This window comes from Anomaloglossus baeobatrachus, chromosome 3 (assembly GCF_048569485.1).
Source record: "Anomaloglossus baeobatrachus isolate aAnoBae1 chromosome 3, aAnoBae1.hap1, whole genome shotgun sequence".
Lineage (NCBI taxonomy): Eukaryota > Metazoa > Chordata > Amphibia > Anura > Aromobatidae > Anomaloglossus > Anomaloglossus baeobatrachus.
In genome coordinates this window covers 562,113,042-562,129,257 of record NC_134355.1, presented here as the reverse complement: position 1 = coordinate 562,129,257, position 16,216 = coordinate 562,113,042, and the positions used below count along the sequence as shown (strand labels likewise).

General features: G+C 50.9%; 1 protein-coding gene across 1 annotated transcript in view; it reads left to right on the top strand.

Moving 5' to 3' along the window:
• The window catches only part of SCLY (selenocysteine lyase), a 76,324-nt gene that overhangs the window by 17,994 nt on the left and 42,114 nt on the right, over window positions 1–16,216 (top strand). Inside the window, exon 6 of the mRNA XM_075338652.1 lies at window positions 2,441–2,568. Within this exon, the coding sequence (XP_075194767.1) occupies window positions 2,441–2,568 (128 nt within the window). The remainder of the gene's footprint in view (window positions 1–2,440; window positions 2,569–16,216) is intronic.

The following is a 16,216-nucleotide window of genomic DNA, read 5'->3' as shown; positions in this document are numbered from 1 at the left end:
TTATTCTCATTTGCTCACGGAAACACGAGAAGCAAAGGAATGAAACTGAAAGGAAGAAGATACAGATTGGATATTAGAAAAAAAGGTTTTTGATAGTGAGGGTGGTCAATAAGTGGAACAGACTGTCAGGAGAGGTGGTGAGTTCTTCAATGGAAGTCTTCACGCAGAGACTAGACAGATATCTGTATGGGATGATATAGTGAATCCTGCATTGAGCAGGAGGCTGGACACGATGACCCTGGAGGTCCCTTCCAACTCTAACATTCTATGATTCTAACTCAATACATCTCTATGAGGGCCTCATTCTGGCCTTGTTCTTGCTCTCATTGAGAGCTTGTGTTATAACTCCTGACTTCAAGCCAGTCAGACGTTGCAGTCACAAGATGGCTCTGTGGGACCAGAGCGGTCTCTGTAAAAGCTAAAGATAGCAGAGGGTCAGTATAATAGTAAAGGCAGGGATCTTGGGTTCAAAGTGCTACTTCAGCGCTGCAAGAGATAAAAAATAAAATGCTGGGTGGTGCTTTAGGTTTGTGAATGCACAGTGGAAAAAAATGTGGAAAAGTTCACAGGGTATGCATACTTTTCTCAAAGCACTGTATTACTCTTCTGACCACATCCTTAAAATGTGTAAATTCTGCACCAATGGTTCCATTTGTGAACAATTTGCTCTTACTAAATGTACAGGCATTCTTCCTATTGTAGCTGTCTTGTAGTTGCATCGTTAACTGTTTCAAGTCCTAACATTTATTGAGGTGTCTACATGCACGGCGTGTGCTTTAGTGATGTTATGTCTCACCACACCTGGAGAAGTAGATTCTCAAAGCCCTTGAACCCAATAAGCAAAAGGCGTCGATGCAGGAGGGCAACCTAGTTGGTACAGGAAGACTGTGGTGTCAGGAAAGGAACTGGAACTTCAGGAGCAATAGAAATGGTTGTAGCAGAGCAGTAATCCATGAGTTTGTTGGGAAGATTCAGAAGGAACTGATGTAGTTGAGCTGAATTGTGCAGGAAGTCTCAGACAAAAAGCTTATATAGTGTTATGGCAGATTTGCGCCATTGACATAGAAAACCTAGGTCCATGATTGCAGAGCAGGCACAACAATATGGCCGAGGTGACCTAATAATGTAGTACAGTTGGGTTTCAAAAACAGTAAATGCAAGGCAGTAAATCCAATTTTTGACAGTCTACCTTAACTATATAATTAAAAATACAATTTTTATTATTGCTTAATTTTTAAAAATACCAAATACTATCCCACACACCATAGACAAATACAAACACATACAAACTAGACTATAGGCTATCTCGGGTAAGAAACCCTCAACAATAATCACAGATAGGGATTATTTTCCAATGTCAGTACCAGTGGGTAATCTAATTATCCCTCAAGGAAAACTGGCCACTATCTGTCAATGGAGATATAACAGTTAAGTTACACGCACCCATGGGTTCGAGTGGTGCCCCCATTCCAAGATGGCTGTACCTCCAAACTGTTCCTAATCTTCCTATAAAGATATTGTGTAACCTTACTGCACTAATACACACACATTACACTCAAATCCATATATTATTTAAGGTGTCAATCACTTATCTTATGGGAGCATTCAGGGCAGCGTCCTCATGGTATTTTTTTCTTCATTGGTGCCTAGTAACACCCAGAGATCCCAGAGTCGTCATCATATTAACGGGAATTATCCCAGGCTCAATGCGTTTCCCCCCAATTATATGCTGGGCTTCATCAGGAGTCAAAAACAAAGCACAATCGCCATCACGTTCTTGAACTGCAGCTATGGGAGGACATGTCACCCCAAGACGGTGCTAGTTGAGGGACAGTCGTCTTGGAACCCTAGGGTGCATGTTACTTAACTGTTATATCTCCATTGACAGATAGTGGACAGTTTTCCTTGAGGGATAATTAGATTGCCCACTAGTACTGTCATTGGATAATAACCCCTATCTGTGATTATTGGTGAGGGTTCCTTACCCAAGATATCCTATAGTCTAGTTTGTATTTGTCTACGGTGTGTGGGATAGTATTTGGTATTTTTTAAAAATTAATTAATAAAAATTGTATTGTTAATTATATAGTTAAGGTAGACTATCAAAGTACAGTTGGGTTTGCAGCATGGTTCATGTAGCAGAGCTGGATTTGCAGCAGGGTCCACAGTACACTAGACACAGTAGTTTAGCAGATTGAAATCTGCAATGGTGGTGATGCCAGCTGCCTGAATTCTCATGCCACCTCCTAAGCTGGGCTAAGTGGCTCGAGAGAATGACACTACAGGAGCATATCTATTGCCATCACAACCCACCGTGCAAAAGGGAATTTACAATAAATTGTATGTACATACCAGCGTTCTTGTATGAATTAACATCCATTACTTCTGATAATGAAACTTCGACAGTCTGTGACTAATACTGTATGGTACTTTAATCCAGAGGTAACGTTTGTGCCTGTCTCTACCACGACCGGACGTGTGGAGGTTGATGATGTTGTTGCAGCCATTCGTCCAAACACTTGTCTTGTTTCAGTAATGCTGGCAAATAATGAGACTGGGGTCATCATGGTGAGTGAGCAAGATGTTATTAGCCAGATGTGCAAGTCATTAATTACAGAGAATTGTTCAAATTTTACCAACATCTTTTCTTTAACGTTCCTATGGGAGACCCAGACCATGGGTGTATAGCTACTGCCTCCGGAGGACACACAAAGTACTACACTCAAAACGTGTAGCTCCTCCCTCCTAGCATATACACCCCCTGCTAGCCAGTCCTAGCCAGTTCAATGCTTTGTGTTTCAGGAGGTCACACACACATGCATTCTCTGATTTTGATTTTTGATTTTTCCTTCTGGATCAAAGATTTGGAAGAAAAGCGGGTCCAGTCTGGACTCCCGGCATGTCCCTTCTCACCCCACTCTGTCGGAGGTGCTGTTAAGGTTGACTTTACAAGGCTGGAGCCTTCACATGCCGCGCTCCTTCACATCCTCTGAGAGGCTCTGGGTTGAAGTGGGAGCCAACACGGTTCTCACTGCTTTGCAGGAGACCGGTCTCCATCCACAGCCCTGTTCAGGATCCTGCTGGACGGAGCTATCACCCCCCAGGGACCTGGCAACCTGCGTCTCACAAGCTAAGTATATGAGACGTTATTACCACAGAAAGTGGTCTTTCCAGGGGTCCTTTATATTTATTTATTGGGGGAGTGTGTTTTCTGTTTTGTGTTAACGTTTCCGGCCGGTTCTCCAGTTTTCACTGGAGAACCGCGCCGATGGTGCCTGCACGCCGGCCGCATGTTTTACTCTAGGCCCCGGCTTTGCCTGAGGCCTAGTTTTGGTTTCCACTGCCTCTGCTTGTCAGTCACACAGAGAGACAGGATGGCTCCGCCCAGCGGCTGCGCAGCACAGGGAAGGGACACTCCTCACTGAGGAAGGATTCCCTCCCCTGGCTACCTCATTTGCCGCTCTCAGAGCAGGCCCCGCCCCTCTCCTCGCTACGGTCGCCATTTTCTCAGCGTTTTCTGTGCCTGCATAGGCACAGAGATTCCATGTTGTGACAAGTGGGGGCCTGGGCTGAGGGCTAGAGGGCACAGACATGTCTGTTTAAACGATCTGGCAGCCACAACCTCCGGTTTGTGCAGCTGCTTATTTTATCTGTTTATATATGCTGGGGGCCATTCTAGACAGAGCCCCCACCTCTGCAGCATGTCTCACAGAGCGAGGCTGCAGGCTGTTTTTATTATCCACTGCAGGTAGTCTCGTACGGCCGAGCTCATAACCACTGTGCTTGGAGGCTCATTAGTGGTCCCCCCAGCTGCTCCGGCTTCGGTGGCTGACCCCTGGTTTGGCTGGAATCCTATTTCCAGGGGTCGGCTGTCTCGGCATCTGCTGTGCATGCAGCCCCCTTCTCAGGGCGTTTTCTGCTACAGCTCGCTCAGCAAAGCTCACAGAGGACTCTCCTTCTGGTCTCAGACCCCGTCCTCCTGACAGAAGACGCAGGGTCCCCTGTCCTCCCCGTCCCGCAGCTCTGATTACGAGCTGACTCTCTGGACGAGGAGGATGTCTCTACCAGGGGCTCGGACGCTTCTTTATGTACCATTGATCCGTCCGTAGGTGACGCAGATGCTAATGATTGGATTGCGTCCATTATACTTGTACTGGACCTCCATCCGCCTGTATCAGGGGAGTATTCCCCGCTAGCAGAAAGGCATCAGTATACCTTTAACAGGACAAGGAGTGTGTTCCTTATCCTCCCCAGTTTTCAGCCCACTATGTCCAAGCCCACAGCCTGTCCTGTCAGACCCCAAAGCGGGGTTCTGCTTCCTGTTTCCCCCTCCCATCAGAGGTGGTCAAGGAGTGAGCTCATTCGCCAAGGGTGGTCCCTCCGGTGTCTAGACTTTCAGCCCGGATAGTTGTATCAGTGGCTGACGGCACCTCTATAAGGATCCCACGGTACATTAATTTTGTACTGGACCTCAATCCGCCGGAGTTACCTTGCCTAGGAGAACACAATGTGTGTTCCTTAACCACTCCAGTTTTCAGGCCACTGTGACCAAGCCCAGGGTCCGCTCTGACAGTCGCTTCCCATGAAGCGTGATTCTGAGGACTGTTTTTCTTTTTCGCTCCTAATTGGGAGACCCAGACAATTGGGTGTATAGCTACTGCCTCCGGAGGCCGCACAAAGCACTACACTTAAAAGTGTAAGGCCCCTCCCCTTCTGGCTATACACCCCCCCGTGGGAGCACGGGTCCCTCAGTTTTTTGCTTTGTGCGAAGGAGGTCAGACACGCACGCATAGCTCCACTATTTAGTCAGCAGCAGCTGCTGACTATGTCGGATGGAAGAAAAGAGGGCCCATACAGGGCCCCCAGCATGCTCCCTTCTCACCCCACTTTCTGTCGGTGGTGCTTGTTAAGGTTGAGGTACCCATTGCGGGTACGGAGGCTGGAGCCCACATGCTGATTCCTTCCCCATCCCCATTAGGGCTCTGGGCGAAGTGGGATTTTACCGGTCTCCAGGCACTGAGACCGTGCTCCATCCACAGCCCCTGGAGAAGCCGCTGGATATGGAGCTGAGTATCGTCAGGGACATGGCCCTGCTCCGTCAAGGTACTCTGTGTCCCCGTGCATACGCGCGCACACCGCAGCATTGCTGGGTGTGTTAGTGCGCCGGGGACAACAGCGCTGCTGCGCTTGTGCCATTTCCTCACTTCAGCTTAGCTGAGTGGGTAGACTCAGGGAGAACGGTCGCGCCGGCCGCTGGGACTGCGACGCGGCTGGGACTTGTGGTGCGCCGGGGACTTCCGCGCTGACCGTGCATATATCACGGCCGCGCTTATTACTACAGTCCCCGGCTTTTGCGGCCTAGTTCGTTCGTTCCCGCCTCCGCACCTGCCAGTCAGGAGGAGGGCGGGATGCTGTACAGAGCATCAGCGCTGAGGGCTGGAGTCTTTTTTACATACTCCAGCCCTCACACCAGGCACAGTAGGACGCAGTTTCCCGCACTTTGTTTGTGGCACGCCCACGGTCCGCCCCTCTTCACTGAACGCCGGCAGCCATTCCTGCCTGCACGCTGAGCTGCAGAGGGGAGACGGGGAGACCCAGACACGGGATTCTACGGCCTCATACCCGCTGTTCAGCGGGCGGTAAGCAGCCCTCAAGGGCTCACCCCCACTTGTGCCGTTTGTATACTGAGTATTTTGTGTTTGCAAATACTTTGTACTGTACGGTCGCTGGTGATTCTCGGCTATATACCCTCCTAGATTACAAGGAGGCAGCAGCATGTCGTCCGCAAAACGCAAGGGTGCTAAGGCACAGACATTATATGCTGCCTGTACCGCATGTGGGGCTGCTCTACCGGCAGGTTCCACTGACCCCCATTGTGTGCAGTGCTCGGCCCCTGTGCAACTTGCACAGCCGGGGCCTCTGCTGGACGTGACCCAGAGTGTACCACCTGTGAATGCTGTCCAGGTGACAGGAACGGAGTTTGCAGCTTTTGCTGACAGATTGTCTATGACCATGTCAAAGATTCTTGAAACATTGCAGTCTAGACCAGTAACTCAGACCATGGACACTGTGGCATCATTGCTCCCTGGTCCCCCTCAGCTGGAACACTTCCAAGCTCCGGGGGTGTCACATGCACCCCAGGGTGACGATTCTGACTCAGACAACAGTCCCAGACAACCTAAGCGGGCTCGTTATGAGGGGCCCTCAACTTCGTCTCACTGGTCAGGATCCCAGCGGGACGAATCTATGGGTGATGAGGCGGATGTAACTGATCAAGATTCTGATCCTGGGACCGCTCTCAATCTGGATACACCAGATGGTGACGCCATAGTGAATGATCTTATAGCGTCCATCAATAGGATGTTAGATATTTCCCCGCCAGCTCTTCCTGCGGAGGAGGCAGCTTCACAGCAGGAGAAATTCCATTTCAGATATCCCAAGCGTAAATTAAGCACTTTTCTGGACCACTCTGACTTTAGAGATGCAATCCAGAAACACCACGCTTATCCTGAGAAGCGGTTTTCTAAACGGCTTAAAGATACACGCTATCCTTTTCCCCCTGACGTGGTCAAGGGTTGGACCCAGTGTCCCAAGGTGGACCCTCCAATCTCCAGGCTTGCAGCTAGATCTTTAGTTGCAGTAGAAGATGGAGCGGCACTTAAAGATGCCACTGACAGGCAGATGGAGCTCTGGCTGAAATCCATCTATGAAGCTATTGGAGCGTCGTTGGCGCCAGCTTTTGCAGCCGTATGGGCATTCCAAGCCATTTCAGCTGGGCTTATACAAGTCGACTCGGTCACACGTACATCTGCCCCGCAGGTGGCACCATTGACCTCTCAAATGTCTGCATTCGCGTCTTACGCGATTAATGCTGTCCTAGACTCTACGAGCCGTACGGCGGTGGCGTCAGCCAACTCCGTGGTTTTGCGCAGAGCCCTGTGGTTGAGAGAATGGAAGGCAGATTCTGCTTCCAAGAAGTGCTTAACCAGTTTGCCTTTTTCTCGCGACCGATTGTTTGGGGAGCGTTTGGATGAAATCATTAAACACTCCAAGGGTAAGGACTCATCCTTACCTCAACACAGACAAAACAAGCCCCAACAAAGGAGGGGTCAGTCTGGTTTTCGGTCCTTTCGAGGCTCAGGCAGGTCCCAATTCTCCTCGTCCAAAAGGACTCAAAAGGATCAGAGAGGCTCAGATTCTTGGCGGACTCAGTCACGCCCAAAAAAGACAGCAGGAAGAACCGTTACCAAGACGGCTTCCTCATGACTTTCAGCCTCCTCTCTCCGCATCCTCGGTCGGTGGCAGGCTCTCCCGCTTTGGCGACATTTGGCTGTCACAGGTCAAAGACCGTTGGGTGAAGGACATTCTGTCTCACGGGTACAGGATAGAGTTCAGCTCTCGTCCTCCAACTCGTTTCTTCAGGACTTCCCCACCGCCCGACCGAGCCGATGCTCTGCTGCAGGCGGTGGCCGCTCTAAAGGCGGAAGGAGTGGTGACTTCCGTTCCTCTTCAGGAACAAGGTCACGGTTTTTACTCCAATCTGTTTGTGGTGCCAAAGAAGGACGGGTCCTTTCGGCCCGTCCTGGATCTAAAGTTGCTCAACAAACACGTAAAAACCAGGAGGTTCCGGATGGAATCTCTACGCTCCGTCATAGCCTCAATGTCTCAAGGAGATTTCTTAGCATCAATAGACATCAAAGATGCTTATCTTCACGTGCCGATTGCGCCAGAGCATCAGCGTTTTCTACGCTTCGTTATAGAAAGCGAACACCTGCAGTTCGTAGCGTTACCTTTCGGGCTGGCAACAGCCCCTCGGGTCTTCACCAAGGTCATGGCAGCAGTAGTAGCTGTCCTGCACTCGCAGGGTCACTCCGTGATCCCGTATTTGGACGATCTACTTATAAAGGCACCCTCTCAAGAGGCATGCCAACACAGTCTGGACGTGGCACTGAAGACTCTCCAGAGTTTCGGGTGGATTATCAACTTTTCAAAGTCAAATCTAACCCCGACCCAATCACTAACATATCTTGGCATGGAGTTTCATACTCTCTCAGCGATAGTGAAGCTTCCACTGGACAAGCAGTGCTCTCTGCAGACAGGGGTGCAATCTCTCCTGCAGAACCAGTCCCACTCCTTGAGGCGCCTCATGCATTTCCTAGGGAAGATGGTGGCAGCAATGGAAGCAGTCCCTTTCGCGCAGTTTCATCTGCGCCCTCTACAATGGGACATTCTCCGCCAATGGGACGGGAAGTCGACGTCCCTCGACAGGGATGTCTCCCTCTCTCAGGCAGCCAAGGACTCTCTCCGATGGTGGCTTCTTCCCACCTCATTGTCAAAAGGAAAGTCGTTCCTACCCCCATCCTGGGCGGTGGTCACGACAGATGCGAGCCTATCAGGGTGGGGAGCAGTGTTTCTTCACCACAGGGCTCAGGGTACGTGGACTCAGAGAGAGTCCACCCTTCAGATCAATGTTCTGGAAATCAGAGCAGTCTATCTTGCTCTGCGAGCCTTCCAACAGTGGCTGGAGGGCAAGCAGATCCGGATTCAATCGGACAATTCCACAGCGGTGGCGTACATCAACCACCAAGGGGGAACACGCAGTCGGCAAGCCTTTCAAGAAGTCCGGCGGATTCTGACGTGGGTGGAAAACACAGCATCCACCATATCCGCAGTTCACATCCCAGGCGTGGAAAACTGGGAAGCAGACTTTCTCAGTCGCCAGGGCATGGACGCAGGGGAATGGTCCCTTCACCCGGACGTGTTTCAGGAGATCTGTCGCCGCTGGGGGATGCCGGACGTCGACCTGATGGCGTCACGGCACAACAACAAGGTCCCGGTTTTCATGGCACGGTCTCACGATCACCGAGCTCTGGCGGCAGACGCCTTAGTTCAGGATTGGTCGCAGTTCCGACTACCTTATGTGTTTCCACCTCTGGCATTGTTGCCCAGAGTGCTCCGCAAAATCAGGTCCGACTGCCGTTGCGCCATTCTCGTCGCTCCAGACTGGCCAAGGAGGTCGTGGTACCCGGATCTGTGGCATCTTACGGTAGGACAACCGTGGGCGCTACCAGACCGTCCAGACTTGCTGTCTCAAGGGCCGTTTTTCCATCTGAATTCTGCGGCCCTGAACCTGACTGTGTGGCCATTGAGTCCTGGATCCTAGGGACCTCAGGTTTATCTCATGATGTTGTTGCCACCATGAGACAGGCTAGGAAACCATCCTCCGCCAAGATCTACCACAGAACGTGGAAGATATTCTTATCTTGGTGCTCCGCTCAGGGAGTTTCTCCCTGGCCATTTGCATTGCCTATTTTTCTTTCCTTCCTGCAGTCTGGGTTGGAAAAAGGTTTGTCGCTTAGCTCCCTTAAAGGACAAGTCTCTGCGCTATCCGTATTCTTTCAGAAGCGCCTGGCGCGACTTCCTAAGGTACGCACGTTCCTGCAAGGGGTTTGTCATATCGTTCCCCCTTACAAGCGGCCATTGGAACCCTGGGATCTGAACAAGGTTCTAATTGCTCTCCAGAAGCCACCTTTCGAGCCTATGAAGGAGATTTCCTTTTCTCGGCTTTCACAGAAAGTGGCTTTTCTGGTGGCGGTCACGTCTCTTCGGAGAGTGTCAGAGCTGGCGGCGTTATCTTGCAAATCTCCCTTCCTGGTGTTTCACCAAGACAAGGTAGTACTGCGTCCAATTCCAGAGTTTCTTCCCAAGGTGGTATCTTCCTTTCACAGGATCTACATTTCCCGCACGGCGCCTCTGCGCCGTTCGGATGCACTCTTTATCCTGGTCGCTGGTCAGCATAAAGGGTCGCAAGCTTCCAAATCCACCCTTGCGCGGTGGATCAAGGAACCAATTCTTCACGCCTACCGTTCTGCTGGGCTTCCGACTCCTTCTGGACTGAAGGCCCATTCTACCAGTCGTAGCCTGATGCCGTAATGCCCAGGACGCACCCACGGCATCAGGCTACGGCTCAGCAGGTGTGCCAGGCGGCTACCTGGTCGAGTCTGCACACTTTTACCAAGCATTATCAGGTGCATACCTACGCTTCGGCGGATGCCAGCCTAGGTAGACAAGTCCTGCAGGCGGCGGTGGCCCACCTGTAAGAAAGGGCTGCCTGACAGCCCGATCACGAGGTATTCTTTTACCCACCCAGGGACTGCTTTTGGACGTCCCAATTGTCTGGGTCTCCCAATTAGGAGCGAAAAAGAAGAAGGGAATTTTGTTTACTTACCGTAAATTCCTTTTCTTCTAGCTCCAATTGGGAGACCCAGCACCCGCCCTGTTTTTTCTTAGGGTATTTGTTTTTCGGGTGCACATGTTGTTCATGTTGATAAGTTACGTTCTCCGATATTGTTATCGGATTGAATTTGTTTTTGAAACAGTTATTGGCTTTCCTCCTTCTTGCTTTTGCACTAAAACTGAGGGACCCGTGCTCCCACGGGGGGGTGTATAGCCAGAAGGGGAGGGGCCTTACACTTTTAAGTGTAGTGCTTTGTGCGGCCTCCGGAGGCAGTAGCTATACACCCAATTGTCTGGGTCTCCCAATTGGAGCTAGAAGAAAAGGAATTTACGGTAAGTAAACAAAATTCCCTTCTTTCCCTGTCCACCAATGGTGGTCAAGAAGTGGGCTCATTCACCTCAGATGGCTCAGCCCGGACCGTTATGTCAGTGGCTGATGGCTCCTCACTTAAGGTTTTGCGGTCCGCCCGGTTGTCCTTCTGGCCAAATCTGTATGGGGGCGGCAGGAGCTTCGTTCTCCTCAGCTTTACAGCAGTGCGTTTTTTTTGTAGCCTTCTCTGCTTCTCTGGAGGAGATGCATTCCCTCACAGGGACTCTATGCCGAAACGGTTGCCTGAACTTCCAGACTTCAGTCCTTTCATCCTGTGCCATGTCTGCCATGCTGGACACCGCACGGCGGTGGCCTTGGCTACTTTCCACGCTATCCGCAGTCTCCTGTGGCTTCGGAAATGGAAGGCAGATGCCTCTATAGAAGTTCCTTGCTGGGTCCCTTTTGTGGGACCAGTCTCTTCGGAACCAACTGGATGAAATTCAGGAAGCTCTTGGCGGGGAGAGTTCTTCCTTGCCACAAACCTAAACCAGGGAACCTGTCCAGGGCAGGAATCAGTTGAGGTTTCGGTTGTTTCCATTCCTCATCTGATCGTTCTCTAAGCCCTTGGCCTCGTCCTCTAGCTCGGCCAAGGTTCATAGACCCAAATGGCGCTCGAAGCTGCGTCTTCAGTAGACCGCAGGAGATGCTGCCACTGAGTCAGCTTCCTCCGAGCTATCTAGCCACGCCAACAACGTCCTTGGTCGGTGGACAGGCTCTCTCCACTTGGCGACGTATGGTTTTAACACGTCTCCGTTCAGTGGGGGCGGGATTATATCTCCCATGGCTACAGGATGGAATTCTAATCCACCCGCCAAACAGATTTTTTCTGTCAACTCCCCCCGGCTCCAAGGCCGCCGCCTTCTCACAGGCCGTGGCATTTCTTGCAGGCCAATGGAGTAATTGTACCGGTTCCCGACTGGGAACGGTTCTGAGATTTCTGCTTAAATCTATTCCTAGTCCCCGAAGAGGGCGGTGCCTTCCGACCTGGATCTTTAGCTTTTCAAGCATGATCAGGTGTGGCGTTTTCACATGGAGTCTCGGTCTTGTTCCGTGTGTTTGTCACCGGATCAATCAAGAACCCAAGGAGATTCCCTAGCAGCCATCGGCATCAGAGATGCCTATCTGCAGGTGTCAATCGCAGTTTCACACCAGCGTTGGCTACGTTTTGCAATCGGAGTGGTCCAATTCGTGGCTCTTCCCTTGGGGTTAGCCACGGCCCCTCGAGTATTCTCATTGGGGCAGCTGTGATTAGGGTCCTGCACCTCTAGGGATTAGCAGTGATCTTTTGCCCTGGACGGTCTTCTTGTCGGGGCTTCATCCAGTGCAGACTCTTAGCAGAGTGCTTCGCTCACTCTCGCCACTCTAGCCAATTCGGGTGGCTTGTCATTCTGTCCAAGTCCACTCTGACTTCGAACCAGAGGTTCCCAGGGACGCAATTCGAGACTCTGTCGGCACTTGTGAAGCTGCTCTTAGTCGAACAATAGTTCCTCCGCTGGCGGTCGACGTCGTTCTATCAGACACCGAATACAGGTGCTGGTCAGATGGTGGCGTCAATGGAAGCGATTCCTTGCCCAGTTTCTCCTGCGTCCTCTGAGACTGGATGTTTTCCGCTGTACAAGCGAACTTCCTCCTTCCACGGGGTGGTGGCTTCGCCACTGACCAGGGGCTCGTTTCAGTGGTGGCTTTGGCCACTCTGTCTCAGGGACGCTCCTTCCTGGCCCCGTCCCGGGTGATCCTCACCAGGATGCTAGTCTATCCGCCTTGGGAGCAGTATATCTCCACCGTGGAGCGCAGGGCGCTTGGACTCTGTCCGAATCAGCCCTCTGGATCAATGTGCTGGAGATCAGAGCTGTATTTCTAGCTCTCTAAGCCTTTCACCATCTGTTGGCGGCTAGGCACATTCGAGTCCAGTCGGACAACGTGACAGCGTTTTCCTACATCAACTTCCAGGGCGGGACACTCAGGCGCCTGGCAATGTTGGCGGCTCAACGCATTCTTCAGTGGACGAGGGACTCCTAGTCCACCGTATCCGCAGCCCACATCCTAGATGTGAAAACTGCGAGGCAGACTATTTCAGCTGTCCAACCGTGGTCCACGATCCTCAGGTTTTGCGACAGACGCACTGGTTCATGTTTGGTCCCAGTTTCGTCTCTTTTACGTATTTCACCCTCTAGCTCTTGTCCAGAGTCCTGCGCAAGATCAGTAAAGAGGGCCATCGGGTCATTCTCATTCTCCAGACTGACCCAGGCAGGCTTGGTACCCTGACCTGCTCCTTCTGTCCGTTAGGTTGCCATGGCATCTTCCGGACCGTCCAGACCTTTTCTCAAAAGGTCCGTGTTTTCCGCCAGAATTCTGGACTCTCAGATTGACGGCGTAGCTCTTGAGTCCTGGATCTTGTCGACTTCTGGTATCCTTCCTGAAGTCATCTCCACTATAACTCGAGCTCCAAAGTGTCCTTTGACCTTTTTGGCCTTGCCGACCCTCCTGTCTTTTCCACAGTCCGGTCTACAGCTAGGACTATCCCTCATTAAGGGACAGGTCTCGGCTCTGTCACTGTGTGCCAGCGGCGTATCGTCCGGCTGGCTCCGGTGCGCTCCTTCAAGGGCGCATCTCACATCATTCCGCCTTTTCCGGCGGCCTATGGAGCCCTGGGACCTTAATCCGGTCCTCACGGTTCCCGGAAACCCCCCTTTGCGCCTCTTAGGGAGTTTTCTTTGTTTCATCTTTCACAGAAAGTAGTCTTTCTAGTGGCCATAATTTCCCGCCAGAGAGTTTTGGCTGCACTCTCTTCGGAGTCACCCCCTTTTTTGGTCTTTTGCATCAAGACAAGGTGGTCTCCGTCCGACTCCGGACTTTTTTCCCTAAGGTGGTTACTGCTTCCACCTTATCCGGGGCAATTTTCCTGCCTTCCTTTTGTCCGGCTCCTGTTCATCGCTTTAAGGAAGCGTTGCATATCCTGGATCTGGTGCGGGCGCTCCGGATCTATGTGTCTCGCACCGCCGTTATTAGGCGGTGCACCTCTCTCTGGTGCTGACCGCTAGTCAGCGTAGCGGTCTCTCGGCATCTAAGCCGACCCTGGTTCGTTGGCTTAGGTCGGCCATTTCCGATGCCTACAAGTGTACTCTAGTGCCTTCCCCGCCGGGGATCAGGGCACACTTGATCAGACCTGTCGGTGCCTTTTGGGCTTTCAAGCACCAGGCTACAGCTCAGTAGGTCTGTCAGACTGCAGCTCGAATTAGTCTGTATACTTTTTCGAAGCACCACCCAAGGCATGCTCATGCTTTGGCAGATGCGGGCTTGGGCAGACGCATCTTTCAGGCGTCTGTCGCCCATTTGTGAAGTTAGGTTTCGCCTGCTTCTCAGTTGTCTGTTTATTCCCACCCATGGACTGCTTTAGAACGTCCCATGGTCTGGGTCTCCCATAGGAACGTTAAAGAAAAAGAGAATTTTGTTACTTACCGTAAATTCTTTTTCTTGTAGTTCCGTCATGGGAGACCCAGCACCCTCCCTATTGCCTGTTGGCAGGTTTCTTGTTCCGTGTGTCTTCACCGGCTGTTGTTGTTGTAGACAGAGGTTCCGGTTCTTCCGGGTTTTACTCTGTCTCTTCTTGTGGGTGGATGTCCTCCTTCAGCTTTTGCACTAAACTGGCTAGGACTGGCTAGCAGGGGGTGTATATGCTAGGAGGGAGGAGCTACACGTTTTGAGTGTAGTACTTTGTGTGTCCTCCGGAGGCAGTAGCTATACACCCATGGTCTGGGTCTCCCATGACGGAACTACAAGAAAAAGAATTTACGGTAAGTAACAAAATTCTCTTTTTTCTGTATTATTTAATTTAAAGGGGTATTCCAATAATAACAGGTTACCCCTCATCCATAGTATAGAGGATAACTTGCTGATCGCTGGGGAGCCGATTGTTGAGACTCCCGGTGATTATGAGAATTAAGGCTGCTTTACATGTGTCGATTTCCTGTGCAATCGCATTTGCGATCATACCTGCCCCCATCATTTGTGCGGTACGGGCAATTTGTTGCCCGTGTCGCACAATGCTGTAACCCCCCGTCACATGCACTTACCTTACAAACGACCTCGCTGTGGGCGGCGAACATCCTCTTCCTGAAGGGGAAGGGACATTCGGCGTCAAAGCGACGTCACACAGCGGCCGGCCAATAGAAGCGGAGGGGCGGAGATGAGCGGGACGTAACATCCCGCCCACCTCCTTCCTTCCGCATTGCCAGCGGGACGCAGGTTAGCTGCAGTTCATCGTTCCCACGGTGTCACACGAAGCGATGTGTGCTGCCTCGGGAACAATGAACAACCGGACGTTCGATTTTTTTGAAAATGAGCGACGTGTCAACAATGAACGAGAAGGTGAGTATTTCTGCTCGTTCACACTTGCTCGTAGCTGTCACACGCTACGATATCACTAACGATTCCGGATGTGCGTCACTTACGATGTGACCCCGCTGACATCTCATTAGATATATCGTAGCATGTAAAGCCCGCTTTAGGCTCAGAGCAGAGGTTTCCATGCCCAATCTCTGCAGTACTCTGCTTTCTTCAGCAGTCTCATTGACAATGAATGGAACAAAGCCCTGCTCTCTTGTTTAGTAGGGGTCAAATAGGAGATCACTGTCTATTCAGAATAACTCTTTAACACATCAGATACATCTGGCAGAAACCAAAATTTGCATTATTTTTTAGCATTTACCTTTTAAAAATAGTAAAAACCTATATAAATATAATGACCCACAGAATAAAGGTCAAATGTTATTTTCACAACACTGCAAAAACAAAACCTTAAGAGCAATAGAGTCTTTGTTTTTTTTTTTTCATTACAACCTAATATTTTTTTCTTTATTCTTCATATTTTATGTAGTGAATTAAATAATGCCATTACAAACTATAACTTGTTGCTTTAAAAAAAGCTACTGCGTGGCTACTTTGCTTGGCAATTGTAAAGGTTATGGCTCTTGAAAGGTTCTCGAAAAAGAACTGGAATAAAAAAAACCAAAAACAATGTCAGTGGCAGCAAAAGGTTAAACAGTTAGGTTTTTGTCTGCAGCAGTATTGATTAAAGGGGGCTTTACACAGTAGCAATATCGCTAGCAATTTCTAGCGATATTGAGCGCGAAAGCACCCGCCCCTGTCGTGCATGCGATTGTTTGTGATCGCTGCCGTAGCGAACATTATCGCTACGGCAGCGTCACACGCACTTACCTGATCGGCGTCGTCGCTGTGACTGCCGAACAATCCCTCCCTCAAGGGGGAGGGCCGTTCAGCATCACAGCGACGTCACTAAGCGGCTGGCCAATCAAAGCGGAGAGGCGGAGCTGAGCGTGATGTAAACATCCCGCCCACCTCTACCTTCCGCATTGTGGCCGGCGGCAGGTAAGGAGACGTTCCTCGCTCCTGCGGTGTCACACACAGCGATGTGTGCTGCCGCATGAGCGATGAACAACATGGATAAACAACCCTTACCGATTTTTGAGTTTGGGACGACCTCTCCATGGTGAACGATTTTCACCATTTTTGAGGTCGCTTAAGGTCGCTGGTCAGTGTCACACGCTGCGATATCGTTAATGACGCCGGATGTGTGTCACTAACAACGTG